Source organism: Chelonoidis abingdonii, chromosome 1 (assembly GCF_003597395.2).
Source record: "Chelonoidis abingdonii isolate Lonesome George chromosome 1, CheloAbing_2.0, whole genome shotgun sequence".
In the NCBI taxonomy this organism is placed as follows: domain Eukaryota; kingdom Metazoa; phylum Chordata; order Testudines; family Testudinidae; genus Chelonoidis; species Chelonoidis abingdonii.
In genome coordinates, this window is record NC_133769.1 from 363,293,719 (window position 1) to 363,309,683 (window position 15,965).

General features: G+C 51.8%; 1 protein-coding gene across 1 annotated transcript in view; it reads left to right on the forward strand.

The window, feature by feature from the left end:
• Positions 1-15,965, forward strand: part of ARHGEF17 (Rho guanine nucleotide exchange factor 17) — a 284,561-nt gene that overhangs the window by 248,478 nt on the left and 20,118 nt on the right. The window contains exons 8-14 of the mRNA XM_032796403.2: positions 3,659-3,768; positions 5,568-5,653; positions 8,142-8,260; positions 10,736-10,949; positions 11,678-11,751; positions 13,255-13,448; positions 14,539-14,789. Of these exons, the coding sequence (XP_032652294.2) occupies positions 3,659-3,768; positions 5,568-5,653; positions 8,142-8,260; positions 10,736-10,949; positions 11,678-11,751; positions 13,255-13,448; positions 14,539-14,789 (1,048 nt within the window). The remainder of the gene's footprint in view (positions 1-3,658; positions 3,769-5,567; positions 5,654-8,141; positions 8,261-10,735; positions 10,950-11,677; positions 11,752-13,254; positions 13,449-14,538; positions 14,790-15,965) is intronic.

A 15,965-nucleotide genomic window follows, 5' to 3' on the forward strand; every position in this document is an offset into this window, starting at 1 on the left:
CTTGGAAGGATGGAACGTCTTTAAATCCAGACTGGATGTCTTTTTTAAAGAGTTACTGTAGCTTAAACAGAAGTTGTGGGCATGATGTAGAAATTACTGTGTGACTTTCTCTGGCCGGCGTTATGTCAGATTAGATGATCCCTTCTGGCTTTCAAATCCATGAATCAATAGGTCATTTGGTTCTTGTAACCATGGCTCATGGCCATCTATAGCTCCTTCTAGCCATTCATAATGCATACCACTCGTGTCTGTCACATGCTTAGAAGCCTGATTGATCATTTATTAACCCTTTATAGACCACTTATAAATGGAATCTTAAGAGATTTTTTGTGGATTAGTTCCCCATGGGGCACTCTGTCTTAATTTAAACCCCTCCAAGATAATCCAGGACACTATGACTGTGGACTGGTGTCCCAAGGCAAGTGGTTAAAGTTGCACCACTTAAGATACTTGGAGTTCAGTCGGACAAAGCACTTGAAGGAATGGCTACCATTCTGGAAGAGATGCGTCAGCCAAACACAAATCATTGGACAGTATAGGAGAAACTGGGTGACATGTAACAGCCTGTGATATACAGGAGGTCGGATGTAGATCATCTGACGATCCCTTCTGGCGTTACCCTCTTTGGATCTATAACTCATACCATAAAGACCTGCGCAGGCGGGGATGGGCTCATAGGCGCCAACTTTCCCGGGTGCTGGTGGGTGCTCGCGCCCTCCCGCCCCTGCCCTGACTTCACCCTTTCCCTGCCCTGCCCCAATTCAAACCCCTTCCCCAAATCCTGGCCCCGCCTCTTCCCCAAGCGTGCTGCATTCCCCCTCCTCCCCCCTCCCTCCCAGTTGCGCAAAACAGCTGTTTCACGGCACAAGCGCTGGGAGCTAAGGGGGAAAGCACACGATGGCTCAGGGGAGGAGGCGGGGCGGAGGTGAGCTGGGTGTGGGGGGCTGGTGGGAGCTGCTGGTGGGTGCTGAGCACCCACCTATTTTTCCCTGTGAGTGCTCCAGCCCCAGCACAGCAACGGAGTTGGCACCTAGGGATGGGCTGGAAGAGCTGGAGAGAAGTTTTGTCCCCCAATTCCTGTCATTCTCTGACTCCAGTTGCGGTGGTGGAGTGTGGTCTGTTTAAAGTGCTACAAAACCACAGAGAGAAACCTTCGTTCATCTAGCGCACGCGGCCGCTTTCAAAACAAGCATGTTCGCTGCCTCCTCCTCGCCCTTATGCAATGAAACCCAGGGGTTTCAAACAAGAGAAAGGCAAGCCTGCTTCTGCATTTCCCAGTCAAGTAGTCCGTGGGCTGTTTCCATGGCAACCCAGCACCAGCCTGCCAGTGTTGATCAACATACATAGGCCCATTTTCACCAGAAGCGCTAGCCCAGCTCTGACCAAAGGTCACTTGGAATTGCCTAGGAGAGAGAGCACAGGGGTTTGTACCAACGTGGTTCTCAGGCCTCATCCTGGAAGCTCAGCCCCAGAAATCTGGCAGGAGCCGCAGGCAGGGCAAGCAGGAATGACACAGGTTATTCAAAATAATGAAAAAGGCTTATTGCCGTGGGTAAGTGGGATAAGCAACTGGTCAAAAGCAGAGAGAGAATGGTCAAGAGGAGGGTTCAGATCACTCAGTGCAAACAATATTAGCCGTTGATTCAGCCCTGTTTTACCCCTCACGAGTTGCTCCCAGGTCAGTTCCGCTTCTTGTTAGTCACAGATGCGAAGTAGATTTTGCAAACCAATTTTGGCCATTAAGTTGTACGTGAACCGTTAACTTCATACATTGCTGCCATTGGTGGAGTCTTATTAGTTGCTTAAGTCACATGATATTATTTCTGCGTTGCCCTGAACAGAACAACTGGCATTTTTTAAGCAGTGGAATAAGAAGTCACAAATCTCAGTGAAATCTTCCAACAATACTAATTTGTGCTGCGATCAGAGGAACTGTCAGGATTTGCCAAGGTTTTCGGCAATGCCTGGCGACCATCCACAGACTCACGATGACCCCACAGATGCCAGCAAACTGAATGCAATTTGCAGTGGTGTCTGATCACTTGACTAGCTCTGAACAAGAGTCTGTAGGACGAACATGCATTGGAGGTGGGATGGGCTAGCTGACTTACAGTAATTGGTCCTTCCCATCACTCATTTCTAGGATGACTCTGTGGTCCTACTGTGGTTATTTCTTTGTGTTACTCCGGATCACTCAGAGCCCCTATCCGGATCGGAGCCCTGTTGTGCTAGATGCTATACAAACACAGGGAAGACACGGCCTCTGCCCAAGAGCTTAGAAATGGGAGTAATGGCCTCAGACATTAGATGCATCTTACAGTAGGTTATTGTAGTGATTAGGGTGCGTGGTGTAGAAGACTGTTCTCCATAGTCAGCAGCACCTGCCCTGTGCAGCCTAAGGATCAGGAGCTGCAGCCATACGCTTACTCAGTAACAGAGCGCGTGCTGCCCTGTGGATCCCATCTGTCATGGGCCTGCAGTGATGTCCTGTCACCTAGCTCGGCTCCAAGGCACCACGAACGTGCTTCGGGTCATGACGAGCAAGGCTGCTCATTCAGACAGGGTCTGCCCATCTTCCGACCAGTGGTCCTTGCTTCCACCTGCCCTTCGTGCTAGACTAGGCTGCCCCTCTCCACTCTCCTCTGCTCTGTGAGGCTGCACTCAGCTAACCCTGCAGACTGTGCTGTGCAGCCCTGCTGATGTGCTGATCACACGCTACTGTATTGTGATGGCGTCTTTCCAGCCTTGATTCAATTCTCTGAGCCTGTATTGCCGGCTTCCATGCAAGGCTAGTAAGGCACTAAGGTGCAGCAGCTATTGCTGAGAGCCAGGACTTCTGGATTAACGGAGCAGCATGTCTGACCTGAAGTGCATAAAGAAGTTGGCCTCTTCCAGCCCCAGTTCCTTTGCAAATGGACAGTTTGCCAGCCTAGCCAGCTACTCTGCTGCAGTCAGACTGAGGCTGACTATTTGGCCCTGTCCTGGCTAATTCTGAACGTGGCACATGGGTTGCAACTTCTAGAGAGCAGCAGGTGTGAGGAAACAGGCAGGCAGCTCATTCAGTTTTAGCTTCAGGCAGGATGTGCTGAACAGTCAGTGCACCTGGGACTTTTATACTCAGATCAGCCCAGCAGCTTATCCTGGCCCTCAGAAAATGTAATATACACAGGACACAAGCCTGGCAGCGTCAGTCCAGTGCCTACAAAAGGTGGCCCTTTATTAATAAGAGCTTGCCAGATCCAGAGGTTCTTACTCCAGTTAACTTCCCACTGCCGTCACTGGGGGCTGAGCCTAAAATAAGGGCTGAGCAGAAAGTGAGCTCGAGATTCATCCCATAATAAATGAATTTTAAATGTCATCTTGGCCGCAAAAAGCAATATCGGGGCAACCACCTTGTCTTGTTGGGCAAACAAATCTGAGCTTGGCTCATTCATGGACAAGCCATTAAAAAATGTCTCTAGCCTTTATCCCTGCAATCCGGTGTCCATTGGGCAGGTAAGGGTGGTCAGAATCGTCCTCTCATCTCCAGATCCTTCACTTTGATGCTGTATTAGCCAGAATCTGTTTTGCCTTTAAATGTGCTGCTGTTTTTTTCTTTATATTGCCATCTCCTGGGTTTGGGGAGTGAAAGGTTAATTCCCCCCTTGTTGCCATGCAGAAGGCGTTGGGTGGGAAGAAGGACCGCTCGCTCTTCCTCTTCACGGACCTGCTGGTTTGCACCACCCTGAAGCGCAAGTCGGGGTCTCTGCGCCGCAGCTCCATGAGCCTGTGAGTAAAACAGCTGTCAGCCTGGAGAGAGGGTCTGGGCTCGCCCAGTGCCGCTTCCTGCTGCCGCGGTGATGGGGGCTATGTGCACAACTCAGAGCTGCTTTCATATCAGCCCAACCATCCCTGAGCAGTTTGAGCTTCTGCTTTGAATTCTGGGAGGTCGATCCAGACCCAAGCCCAGGGAGTGCGGGGCATGGCCCAAACACAGGGAGGTTCTGGCTACTCCTCTGCTGACCCAGACGGCCCCGTTTCACATGGCTCTGAATCCAGCTGTCAGTGATCAAAAGCGAATGACCCTCAGAACCAGATGAGATGGAGGCTGTGGGGTGAAAGGAACTAACATGTCCCACCACCACCACCTCCATCTCCCTCCTCTCTTCCCTCTCGCAGCTTAGGAATCCTGCTGATCCTGTCATACAATGGACAGGCACCTCCCCGAGGGAACCCCAGGGCCCTCCCCTCAGTGGCAGGCAGTTTGGGACCAGCACCTGTGGTACATGGTGTTTCCTCTGCCAACCCCTGGGCTGGTTCTGATCCAGCTTGGATTGTCTCTTCATAAGAATCAAAACACTGTCCAGGCTGAAGGACCCCAATGGAGAACTGCCCTAGGGGCTGTATTCTGTGGGTACCCAGGCCTGGCCATTGGCTCCAGTGGGGCAGCAGGGAAGAACTGGTCCCCACGTACTGTCTAAAGTCATCTAAGCCACTTGCCCACTCCAGCCCTCACCCACTGATTTATTTGGAGCAGGGCAGGTCAACTGCACACGCGCCCTTCCCCAGCACAGAACGTCTTTAAACATACTGGACAGGCCCAATCCTGCGAAGGGCTGAGCTCCATCACAACACCCTGGCCTTCAGTGATGGCAAGTTTGCCCAGGGCAGGGGTACAATGGGCCAGCCCTTGAGAGTCACCACTGTGCTGGAGGGGCTGGAGCTGGCTGGCACAGGCCAGAAAGTGGGCCCGGGTGGCTGGAGAGGGGGTGGGATCCAGGCATTCTGGTTAGCCTGCCCTGGGGATGGGGGATTCCTCTGGAGTCCCCCAGCAGAGCCCAAGAGAGAATCCCCCTCTGTGGGTGCCAGGGGCTGTTGCAAGACCCCCCCCATATACACACATCTGTAAGTGGGGGATCAGACCCACAGACTTCATTGTGCGTTGAGAACACTCAGTGCCACGCAGGACTGGTCCCTATCAGCCCAGCCAGGGATGACAATTTCCCTTCCTCCTCACTGTTTCCCTCTGGCTTCCATTCTCTTCCCCCTTTCATTCCCCAGCCCTCCCCACAGCTGGCTGTTTGGCCTCAGTGCGGATCTGCCACCCATCCTGAAATAGAAAGGGGGTGCGTTTTGGCTCCCTGGGTGCTCTGCCTGTTGCGCTGAGGCAGAGCAGGTCAACGGGACTTGTGGGAGGTATGGGCTGGGGGCTGAGGAATAACTCGGCTGGGATGCCCCTGAAATGCTAAAGCCAAAACTAGCCTTGTTCCCCGTCCTGGTAATAAACCCTGAGAGCCAGACTCTGAACACCTGCCTATCCACAGAAGCATGCCAGGCCTTTGCACTGTGCTCCCGTGAGCAGGCAAGGATGTGACCCAAACTCCCCCAAGTGCTGAGCATGAGAAAAGAGATCAGTGTGATATGCTCTGGGATCAGCCTGCCAAGACAGCCCAGCTGCTGGAGCTGGTTTTAGGCCCCTGATCAGTTCCTGTGTTAAGCCTGGCTCTCTTCAACTTGCCACCCCCGCCACCTAGTGGTTGCATTCAGGACTGCGGTCTGTGAATTGATGCATGTTTTTTCTTTTCCAGTTACACGGCCGCCAGTGTTATAGACATAGCCAGCAAGTACAAACTGCTCTGGAAACTGCCCCTGGAGGATGTCGACATTGTGAAAGGTCTGTACTGACATTATTAGCCATCATTTGTATTACAGTAGCGCCCGGAAGCCCCAGTCAAGATCAAAGCCCTGGTATGCTTAGTGTTGCGCAAACGGAAGAAAAGACACCTCCAGGAGCCTTTGCTGCCTGTCATGCTGGCTCAGCAGCAAAGGGTTCCCTGTCTATTCTGTCCATGCTGAGTGAAGATCTGGCAGCAGCTCCCCAATGTACAGGGCTGTATTAGTGCTGTGTTTGACAAAATTGTTACAGGGACAGGTTTGTTTGCACCTTGCTGTGCTCAGCTGTTTTCCAATTATCTTCAATAACATGAACATTTAAATACCTGAGAAACAAGCCCTCTTATCTCCCCCGCCCCAATACTTTAGGGACCAAGCCCCATATAGCTCCAGAGATGCAACTTCTACTAGAGTGTTTGGCTCTTATTTGTACCACACTTCAGTATTCTTATAGGGATTTGCAGACAATGACTCACTCAGTTATTGAATTAAATACTTATGTGCACCACTGCCCTCAGCTGTTTAGACTCAGAACTTCTTGACGGTGTGTCATAAGCCCTCTACTGCCAGCAGCTAGTGGAGATTCTTCTTTAGCTCAAGTGCCAAATTTCTGTGCTTTCAAGGCAGGATGATCAGAATTCTATTGCTGTGAAGCTCCCAGTAGCTGTGGTTTGCAGCCTAGCAACGCAGGGCATGTTACTATATCTGTTCCTTAGTAATAGATGCATACAAAATAACTGAACCATTCAGCACATTTCATATTGAACTGCAGAAAGCAGTAGAAAATATGCCATTGCGAATGTCTATTATAGCATCTCTAGGTATCAGAAATGTCAGCAGAGGACAAAGCAGGTGGCCTAACAAGTCTTTGCCATCGGTTATTTCTGCGATTCATGCATGTGTCAGGGCTCCTGTCCTCCTACCCAGCACAGGCAAGTGCAGAGTGACCACTGTGTTCCAGCCTGTGTAACAGGCCGTAGGCCAGGGTCTCCCAGAAGGCCCAGGCCAGGCAGCGGGAGGCCGAAGGGGACACCTGTGCACCAGCCACATTCTGAGCAATTCCTGGAGCTGATGCAGACCCTGGAGGCTGCTCTAACTCTCAGCTATCCACCAACCTCAAATAGCCAGAGCACACAGCACTCCAGCCCCTCCCATCCTCGCCATGGCCCTGGGGAGATAGGGGGAGGTGTCCAAGAATCTGACCCTATATCCCCCTTCGAGCCTCATGAAAACAATCACAGTTATTTGTGCTTCAAAACCCCAGGCCTCTCGCCAGCACCCAGCCTGAGTAACTCAGCTGGCTCTTGGGGGACAGTCCTCCCCAGCCCAGGCCACGGGGTGGGAGCGGAGTTGCTCCCCAGGCCTTCCCCCTGTGTAATTGCTTAATGGCTGCTGCAGCCCTAGTGACTGTCTCCTCTCCAGAGTGGGTGGGTGGGAGGATTAGGGGAGTGGCTGGCCCTCCCTTGGCGAGGGCTCCTGATGGTGTAAACAGATTAATCCCTTGGCATCAGAGGGGGCATCAGCTCCTGCATCAGTTTCCCTCAGGAAGCCCCAAAGCTCCTGAGGGAAACTGTGCTGCAAGAGGGCCCACAGCAGCTGGGAGGAGGCTGCCTCACTCGGGGATGACTCACCGAGCCGTGGGCCCTGATGACTCTAGCCGGGGCTCTGCCGTGTGGGAATCACTCCATGCATGAGAACCCAGCCCTCACGCTGAGCAGAGCCAGCTGGCTGCTGTGTGCAGCAGTGTTCTGCAGACGCTGAGCATGGGGGAGAACATGGGGGAGGAGTCGAGCTGCCTGATGCCTATCACAGCAGCCCTTCCGGAGTGGCTTCACCACTCTGGAGTGCCCTGGCACAGGAGATCCGTGAGCAGTAATGACCTAGCTTCTTTAGGTTAAATTCACCCATGTGCAGGCCAGCACAGGGTTTGTGCACCATCAGCTGACAGGCTGAACAAGCCCCTGGGGCCTTCATTTCCAGCTGCTATTTGTGATGCAGACATTCTGTCCCCCAGCTTCTGGATAAGCCAACAGTCTAAGTGGGCCTTTGTACTGGGATGAATTTCAATGGCTTAGCACAGCAGGCACCTCTGAGGGGCTGGAAGAACATGTCCCAGTCCCAGCCCCCGCAGAGCAGGACAGCCCTGAAGATCCCTAGAATGGGGTTGGGGGCAGAGATGCAGCAGGGGAACAGGGGAACTAGAGAAAGGGGGTTGTACCCTGAGGCCAGACAAGGCTGGGTCCAAGATCAGCTGTACAGAAGTTCTTGGTAGCCTAGCAGTCAGTGGGGGAGGGGGTCTCATCTGACCCTTACAGTACCAGCAGCTGGAGAACAGCAGGGGAGCTGGGGTGAGACCCAGGTGAGGCTCAGTTTGTATTTGGCAGTAGAGAATCCAGGGGGGAAGGTATTAAATGAAATGTTAAATGGGGGAAGTATCATCTCAGCCCAGCTGCTGCCTGATGCGCCCTGTCACTCTGTTTGACACACAGGGGCTTCCCAGTCCACCAACCGTGAGAGCATCCAGAAGACGATCTGCCGCCTGGACGAGGACCTGAGCACGCTGGGCCAAGTCAGCAAGCTCTCCGAGACCCTCAGCTTCCCCCACCAGGTGAGGGTGGGCTCCTCGTGGGGGCAACCGGGAGCTGGGGGCTCCGGTTTAAATCATCTCTCAAGCTCAGATGGAATCATTCCTGTCCGGCCACTGCAGAGCCAGCTGGGCCCGAGACGACTCATCCCCTGGAAATACTGCTCCTTGGACAAGATCGCACCCAGCATTTTTCAAAGAGGTCCTCAGCGAAGAGCCAGACCTGATCCCCCTTCAAGGGCTCTCTCCATCTCCCCCAGCTTCAAGCCATGCAGTGCTGAGCTCCCATCCCACCGTATATTTCTATAAACCTTCCCAGCAGCTGCTTTGCCAAGTGCTGCAGCCTCCTTCCTCGGCTGCGCTCAGCAGGCAGCGTTTGTGGTAAAGGGGATCTGAGCAGAGTCCCTCACCCCCTCTACCCTGCCAGCACCTGCAGCCCAGGGGCTATCCCAGGCCAAGGAGGGGCAAGGTTAATGGGCTGCGCAGGAAAGTGGCCAGGTAGGATTCTGATATGCCAGGGGGAGGGGAGATTGCTGCAGAATAGATTTAAAAGCCTGCAAGGACCATTGTGATCATCCAGTCTGATCTCTACCCATACTGCCTGGGTGTTCCCTTTGATTGTATTAGGAATACTCATAAAGCATGGTAAATCAGCATAAGCGAGGGTCAAAGACTGTAGCTTATAGTGCCTGGGCACATACACAACTCACAAGCAACTCATTGAGCAGTGTTAGCACACTGACCCTCCCATGAAAGAAACTTGACACCAGCCTGTATAGAGCTGCCTAGATGGCTTTAATCGCAAGGGTCCGTTTAACTCAGTCCGGTGGCCCGCAGGGGACTGGGGTTTATAATCTCTCTGATAGATATTTTTCTCTTGTTCGTTTTATGAGATTAGTAACTAAGGTCTTGTCTACTCTATTCTCCCTTTGTCTGCCCGGGGAATGAGCAGGGTCTGAAGTGAAACCTCAGCAGCTGAGGTGGGAAGAAATCAGCACAGTTCCCTTGATTTTGATGGAGCGACGCTGATTTACACCAGCAAGGGATCTGGCCCTTTTTGTGGCTTGTTGGTTGCTTATCCTCCATTTAACCTGAACACCTGACAAACAGTGGGGAGAAAAGCCCTCGTTCTTAATGATCCAACCACATGCCTCCTGCCCCATCCCTTTGTCAGTGGTTTAGAAAATTCCTGCTTCTGTTCTCTTGGTTCTCCAAGGAGACTTGCAGCAAAAACGCGAAAGGCAAGACTTGAGGTGAGTGCTGTCACCAATGTAAGAAACAAGCAAAAAAAACCCAAACCCCTTTTGGGTTAAAACCTAAATCTTTTGAGCCTCTTCCTTTATCCATCAGAGAGAAGCAAATAAAGTCCACAAGCCTCGTTTATTTTTCCTAGGTCAGCATTAAGGATGAGTATGATGATTAGAATTACAATGGGGTTGTCTGCCATAACAGGGGACTCAATTTCAGATCCCTTCCGGTCCTCTGTCCATGATCTGTGTCACAGTAGCCGTGCATAGAGACCCCAGTCCAGATCAGGTCTGTATTATCTCTACCACCAGCGACTGCTCCTATCCCTCAAGAACAGGAGGTGGGGGGGTGTCTGTGGGTCTGTGTGTGCGTGTGTGTGTGACTTCTGCCATTTGGGACCACAGTCTAGTGAGACGAGCTCATGAGATTGTGGCCATATCAGATCAGAGCCTGCTCCTGGCCCAGGTTGAGACCCTGGAAGCTGAACTCCTGCCCCCATAGCCAAATTGCACTCAAATCTGCCATCCTCTGCCCATTTAGAGCTGCTTATTTTTGTAGACTTTGCTCCACACTCTAGCTGTTCAGAGGCAGCTTCTTCGTCACCACTCTGATGACAAGTGACTGCCCCTTGAACACCAGCCACTGCAGCACTTTAGCCCCCTTTTTTAGTCACCCTCATTAGAACCAATCGGACTCTGGTTCCGGGGGGGGGCTGGTGTTGCTAGGGGCAGCGTGGCAGTCCCCAGGTTCTGACACTGAATTTGATGCCTCGATTACCACAGCATCCTTCTCTCTGGGCTGGAGGAATGTGATCCTGTTCCCTCATAGCCCCTCAGAATGCTGCTGCTGCATTTCCTTCGCCCGTCGCTTTGCCCCCGCCATGGGCTCCCGTTTCTCTGTCACATCGAACACAAGCACCTTGTCTTCACTTCCAAGGCCCTTTACAGTCGGCCCCCAACCTCCCTATCAGCTGTGGATGAGCAGTGAGTGGCGATCTCTGCCCAAAAAGAGACACCTTATAGGGTCAGGAAAGGAGCTCTATCATCCTCATTTACACATGGGGACTTCAGGCACAGAAAGGCTAAGTGACGTGCTCAAGATCCCACAGGGAACCTGTGGCAGAGCTGAGAGTTAAACCCTCATCTTCCAGGTCCCCATCCACCGCCTTAACCGCAAGACCATCCTTTCTCCCTGAAGTACGCTTCCCTTCCGGATTAAAAATGCTCTTCCTGTTCCTGTGTGTGTCCCCAGAGCCTGGATGACGTCATCAAAGACCTGATGGCCGCCATACACCGAGAGCTGGCGGAGAAGCAGTCCCTCTCCTTCACCATGTCCTTCCCGCCCAACAAAATGGAGCTCACTACCACCAAAGCTGACGGCACCGAGTCCTTCATCTTCGAGTTACCCAACCTTGACACGCGCCACAGCTTTGAGCAGGCCTTTGAGGACGCCAAGAAGAAACTGGGTAATTAGCTCTGCAAACGGGGTCCTGATGTGATCCCCACTAAATTCCGAGGGAAGATTCCCATTGATACCAGCGGGAGTTGTTCTCAGGGCTCCAGACAGGGTATTATCCCTGAGAATCAGTCCTTCCTTGGCTGGGAGGGGCTGGCTGGTTCATTTGTGGGCTGGGAGACAGCCAAGGAAAACCCCAGCTGCAGCAGAAAGTTCCACTGATAATCTATCAGGTAGCACCCTCCCTTCTGTGTTTATGAAATCAAAGCCCTACTGTGGTGTGGGGAGGTGCTAAATGAAATTGACCGGTCATTGAAAGATCCCAAGACATGTTTTGCCCAGAGAGCGGGTGTTATCCTTTGTGCCTTAGAATCATAGAACCACAAGGTAAGACGAGATCGCGAGGGTCATCTAGTCTAACCCCTTGCCAAGATGCAGGATTTAGCCAAATTCCAGTGTGATCATGGACATGCTGTCCGGTCAGTTTCAGTTGAACACAGTATTTTCCAGGTCCTGCACTAACACATTGCCCGGTGGTATTGTGTGCTGTTAAGCAACTGCGGCGTTCCACCCCGCAGGTGGCTGCATTTCGGTGGTGGGTGCTGTGGTCCCTGTCTCTGTGGTGGGCAAAGCCTTCTGGCCTGGGGCATTTGCTGCTGTTTGCAGTTACTGCTATTGACTGCTATAGCCACAGACTCGCCAGCCTAGCTTTTCTTGTCTTTCTTTTCCTTTCTCCAGCTTCTCACAAGAACTGCCTTGACCCGGAATTCCTGAAGGCGATCCCGATTATGAAGACACGCAGCGGGATGCAAGTACGTTGGCCTTTTATAATGAGACCCACAGAGTTAGCTCAGTTCCCTTCCCCTTGTCCCCGAGCTCCTTCCAACACCTCTGGTGTCACATTGACACACATATTAGAGATGAGCCTGAACCACGCCCCACGTATGAACTTTGGGGTGTCCAGGATCTGAATGCAGATTGGGATTTCAAACCCCAGAGTCTGAGACTCTTTAGAGCGGGGGTATTGGTGTGGCCCGTTATGGGCATAGGTCCTTGGAGTGAATGGAAAGACTCCAGTTGACTTCAGTGAGCTTTAGATTGGGCCCATAAGGGCTAACTGTAAAACTGGATTCAGATCCCAAACTGCTCTGAGCCCTGATCCAGGTTAGACCTGGTCTATACTGGGATGGGGTGGGAGATCGACCTACGATACGCAACTTCAGCTATGAGAATAGCATAGCTGAACTTGACGTATCTGAGTTCAACTTAACTTGCGTCCTCACGGCACGGGGTCAACTGCCGCCACTCCCCCGTCGACTCCACTTCCGCCTCTCGCCGAGCTGAAGTTCAGCAGTCAATGGGAGAGCAATCGGGGATCGATTTATCACGTCTACACTATACGCAACAAATCGATCCCCAATAGATCGATCCCTACCTGCCGATCCAGCGGGTAGTGTAGATGTACCCTTAGTCTCTTCTATACCTGATCCCTATTTCCCCCACCATCCCCTCTCCACCTGATGCCCAAGAGCAAGATGCCACATGTTGTGGGGACCAGTGCAGCCCCTAGTGCTCTGTGTTGTTTCCAGAGACAAAAACCTCCACCCGCTGGCCTTGATCTGCAGTGGCATGTTCCTGTGGGAACTCAGAGGTCACATCAGGCCCCAGCTTCATGCAGTTCCTGCAGGCAGACGAGAACAGGCCCTTATGTCTCTTACCCAGCCAGAAACCCACACCCCTTCCGTAACACAGATCACCCCTGCCTTGATGACTGGGGTGCATCGCTGGCTGCAGATGCAGAGCAGCAGGGACTGTTCTTTCTTCATGGGACCTAGTGCTGGTCCAACAGCCCTGTCTGCGCAGGGCAGATGCAGGACAGCGGACGGCAGGCCACGCATGCCCTCGCCATCCTGCCAGCTGTTTTAAAACCCCTGGTCCTGCTCTGCGGTGCCAGCTATAACTGCATTTGCTTTGTGTTGCTTTGTGTTGTGGATGCCTGTCTGCAGGGCTTGGGACAGTCTTCTTCACCTCCTGTCTTAAACCATTGGGTGGTGTTTTAGTGAGCAGTTAAAGCTGCTGGCATGTTCCACCCCAGAGGTGGCTGCATGCCAGCGGTGACACCTGTGTATCATTTGGGATGACGAGTACTATTGAAAAGGAAACTGGTTTTATTCAAACCAAGAGACAGAGTGCCTCCTCTGTCATGTGCCCGTCCCCCCATCCCCGGCCTGGCTGCTTTGAGACATTCATTGTGAAGGCCTTTCAGTACAATATAAAAATGACCTGAAACTTCCTTGTCTTTTGCCCCCTTCCAGTTCTCTTGTGCTTCTCCCAGCCACAGCAGCCCCGAGAACACCTATGAGGTGTGGGTGTGTAACAGTGATGGCTACGTGGGGCAGGTCTGCCTCCTCAGCATCAAGAAGGAGCCCACGGTGGAGGCCTGCATAGCTGTGTGCTCGGCCAGGATCCTCTGCATCTCCGCCGTGCCGGGCCTCAAGAGAAGCTTCAGGTACGAGATGTCAGCGCATCCGGGGCTGGAAGGAAACAGGGACTGATGCAGGGATGGACACAGGGCCCCAGCACCACAGGAGCAGGCTGTACGCTGGGTATCTGCCCAGGAGGGGAAGGGATCCAGGCCAGTCAATGATCAGAGACACCACTGAGGCCTGTTAGTATATGAGGCATCAGAGACAAAGAGGAGGTTCCTAGGATAGCTGTGAGGAGAGGCAGGCTGACCCAGTGGTCAGGTGCTAGCCTGGAACTCGGGAGAGCAGCATTCAGGCTCTTCTCTGCCTCAGACTTCTTGTTTTAATGGGAGTTGAATGTCTGTTAAAACCTGGGCCTTAGCGTCTCCACACCCTGGATCCCCAGCTGTCCAGTGATACTCACACTGCTGTACCTCACAAGATAAATGCATCAGAGACATGAGGTGTTCAGATAGTTCAAAGGTCCCAGAGCCTGGACGTCTCCACTGCAACTTTACAGCCCTGCAGCCCTGCGAGCCCAGGTCAGCCAGCCCGGGTGGGCCGTGGGTGTCGAGGTCCATAAGATCTGTTCCAGGGGCTGGCAGGACTTGCCTTTCAACGTACAGCACCGTGCTTTACGAACATGCCCCTTGGGAGCTTTTGTGGCGATTTGAAACATTTTGGGAGTCCTGGTTGTCTCCTGCCCAAGGCAATAAGGCATCTGGCTTTCGGCAGAAGGGAATAGCAGACGTCGGTTGTTATTGAAGCGCCAATGTAGATTTTCTGCAATATGTGGCATATAATAGAAGCATTTGGGATTTAATCCTTACAGCATCCCCTCTTAGGCAGGTGAGCCTTCTTATCCCCATTTTAAAGATGGGTAAACTGAGGCACTGTGGCTTTCCCAATGCACAGGATGAGTCAGTAGCAGAGCTAGGACTACAACCCAGGCCTGCAGGATCTGATTCCACTAGCCATTCGCTTACGTATCTCATCGGTAGCTTAGCCACTTGTGAGCATGTAGTCACCCCAGGCTTGGTCCCTTCCTGTAGCTGTGCCCCATCCTATATGGCGCGGGGTTTGCCCACGTAAATGTGCTCCTGGTTTTACATCCGTGTGTCACTCTAATAACAGGGACCGTCCCGAGTCCCTGGTGAGTCCAACCTCCGAGCCGGCTCCTTCAGGGCTGGATGACTCCGGGCCGCAGCAGTGCCTACACATCTCCATCTCCGGCTCCTCGATAGAGCTCTCCGAGCCCATGGACAGCGCCAACAGGGAGCTGATGCCTTTTGACAGCGACGATACAGATGATGAGTCCTCTCCAAGCCCGTCAGGCACACTCCAGAGCCAGGCCAGCCACTCCACCATCTCCTCCAGCTTTGGAAGTGAGTCATCAACTCTTAGGCCAGTAATGACTGAGCCCTGCTATTATGGGGGAGCTGGTAGTGACGCTAACACTTTCCATTATAAAGGATTCTTGACACCTTTTCTTAGAGAAGCTCTCGTACCATCATTAATTGCATCAGGCCTTTGATATTCAGCAAGGGAAAATCCCTCAGACTAGAGGGGTGCCTTTTCTTTGTCCCACGAAAATCCATTCAGCTTTGGCTGAGATATAAACCATCAAATTGCCTTTTCCCTTCACTGGCTTGCATTTCTCAGGAAAATCTTGTTGCAGTCACAAATAATAGAACTTGTTTTCACTTTTTTCTTTTAAAAACAAACTCTAGGAAATGACATACAAGAAAATGATGTTCAAAGGTTGTTATTAAGGTTGCAAAATCAAGCACTGGCTAGTTCAGAAATGTTAGAATTATTCAGCCACTTCGTGTGTATGCATTAGGATACAGTCTTTAGTTAGATGATCAAGTACTATTTTTTTCCATAGGATCCCTGCCTTATTCGGTGCACAGGATGGACGCACAGGGGCAGAATGAGGCTGCACTGGCAACTGTATATCTGGCATTTTCCTAACTTTTAAGTGCTTGACTTTGCAACCTAAACAATGTTCTTTGTATGTTGTTTTTAATACGTAATAAATATCCATGTCTTCTGTGCTGTTGTAGCTGTGTTGGCTCCAGACTATGAGAGAGACAAGGTAGGTGAGGTCATATATTTGATTGAACCAGCTTCTGATCCCGGAAGGGGCTTTTGAGCTATACAGAACCAGAGTGTCTTCTCCAGACCTGAGGAAGAGCTCTCTCGAGCTCAAAAACTTGTCCCTCCCACCCACAGAATTTGGCCCAATAAAAGTGTCATAATAGATAGCTAAGGGTTAATGTTTCTTTTACCTGTAAAGGGTTAACAAGGGGAACCAAACAACTGACCAGAGGACCAATCAGGAAACCGGATTTTTCAAAGTCAGGGAGGGAACTTCTGGGGTTTTTTTTTGTCTTTGTTCTGTCTGTTTGTTTTCTCTCGGCTATGAGAGAAGAGGTTTTCTTTCTATCTCCAAGCTTCTTTCTACCCTTCTGTTCCCAAGTTGTGAGTACAAAAGGAAAAGCAATAGGTTTATATTGTATTTTGTATTTACATGTGTGTATCTTGCTGGAATGTTTCAA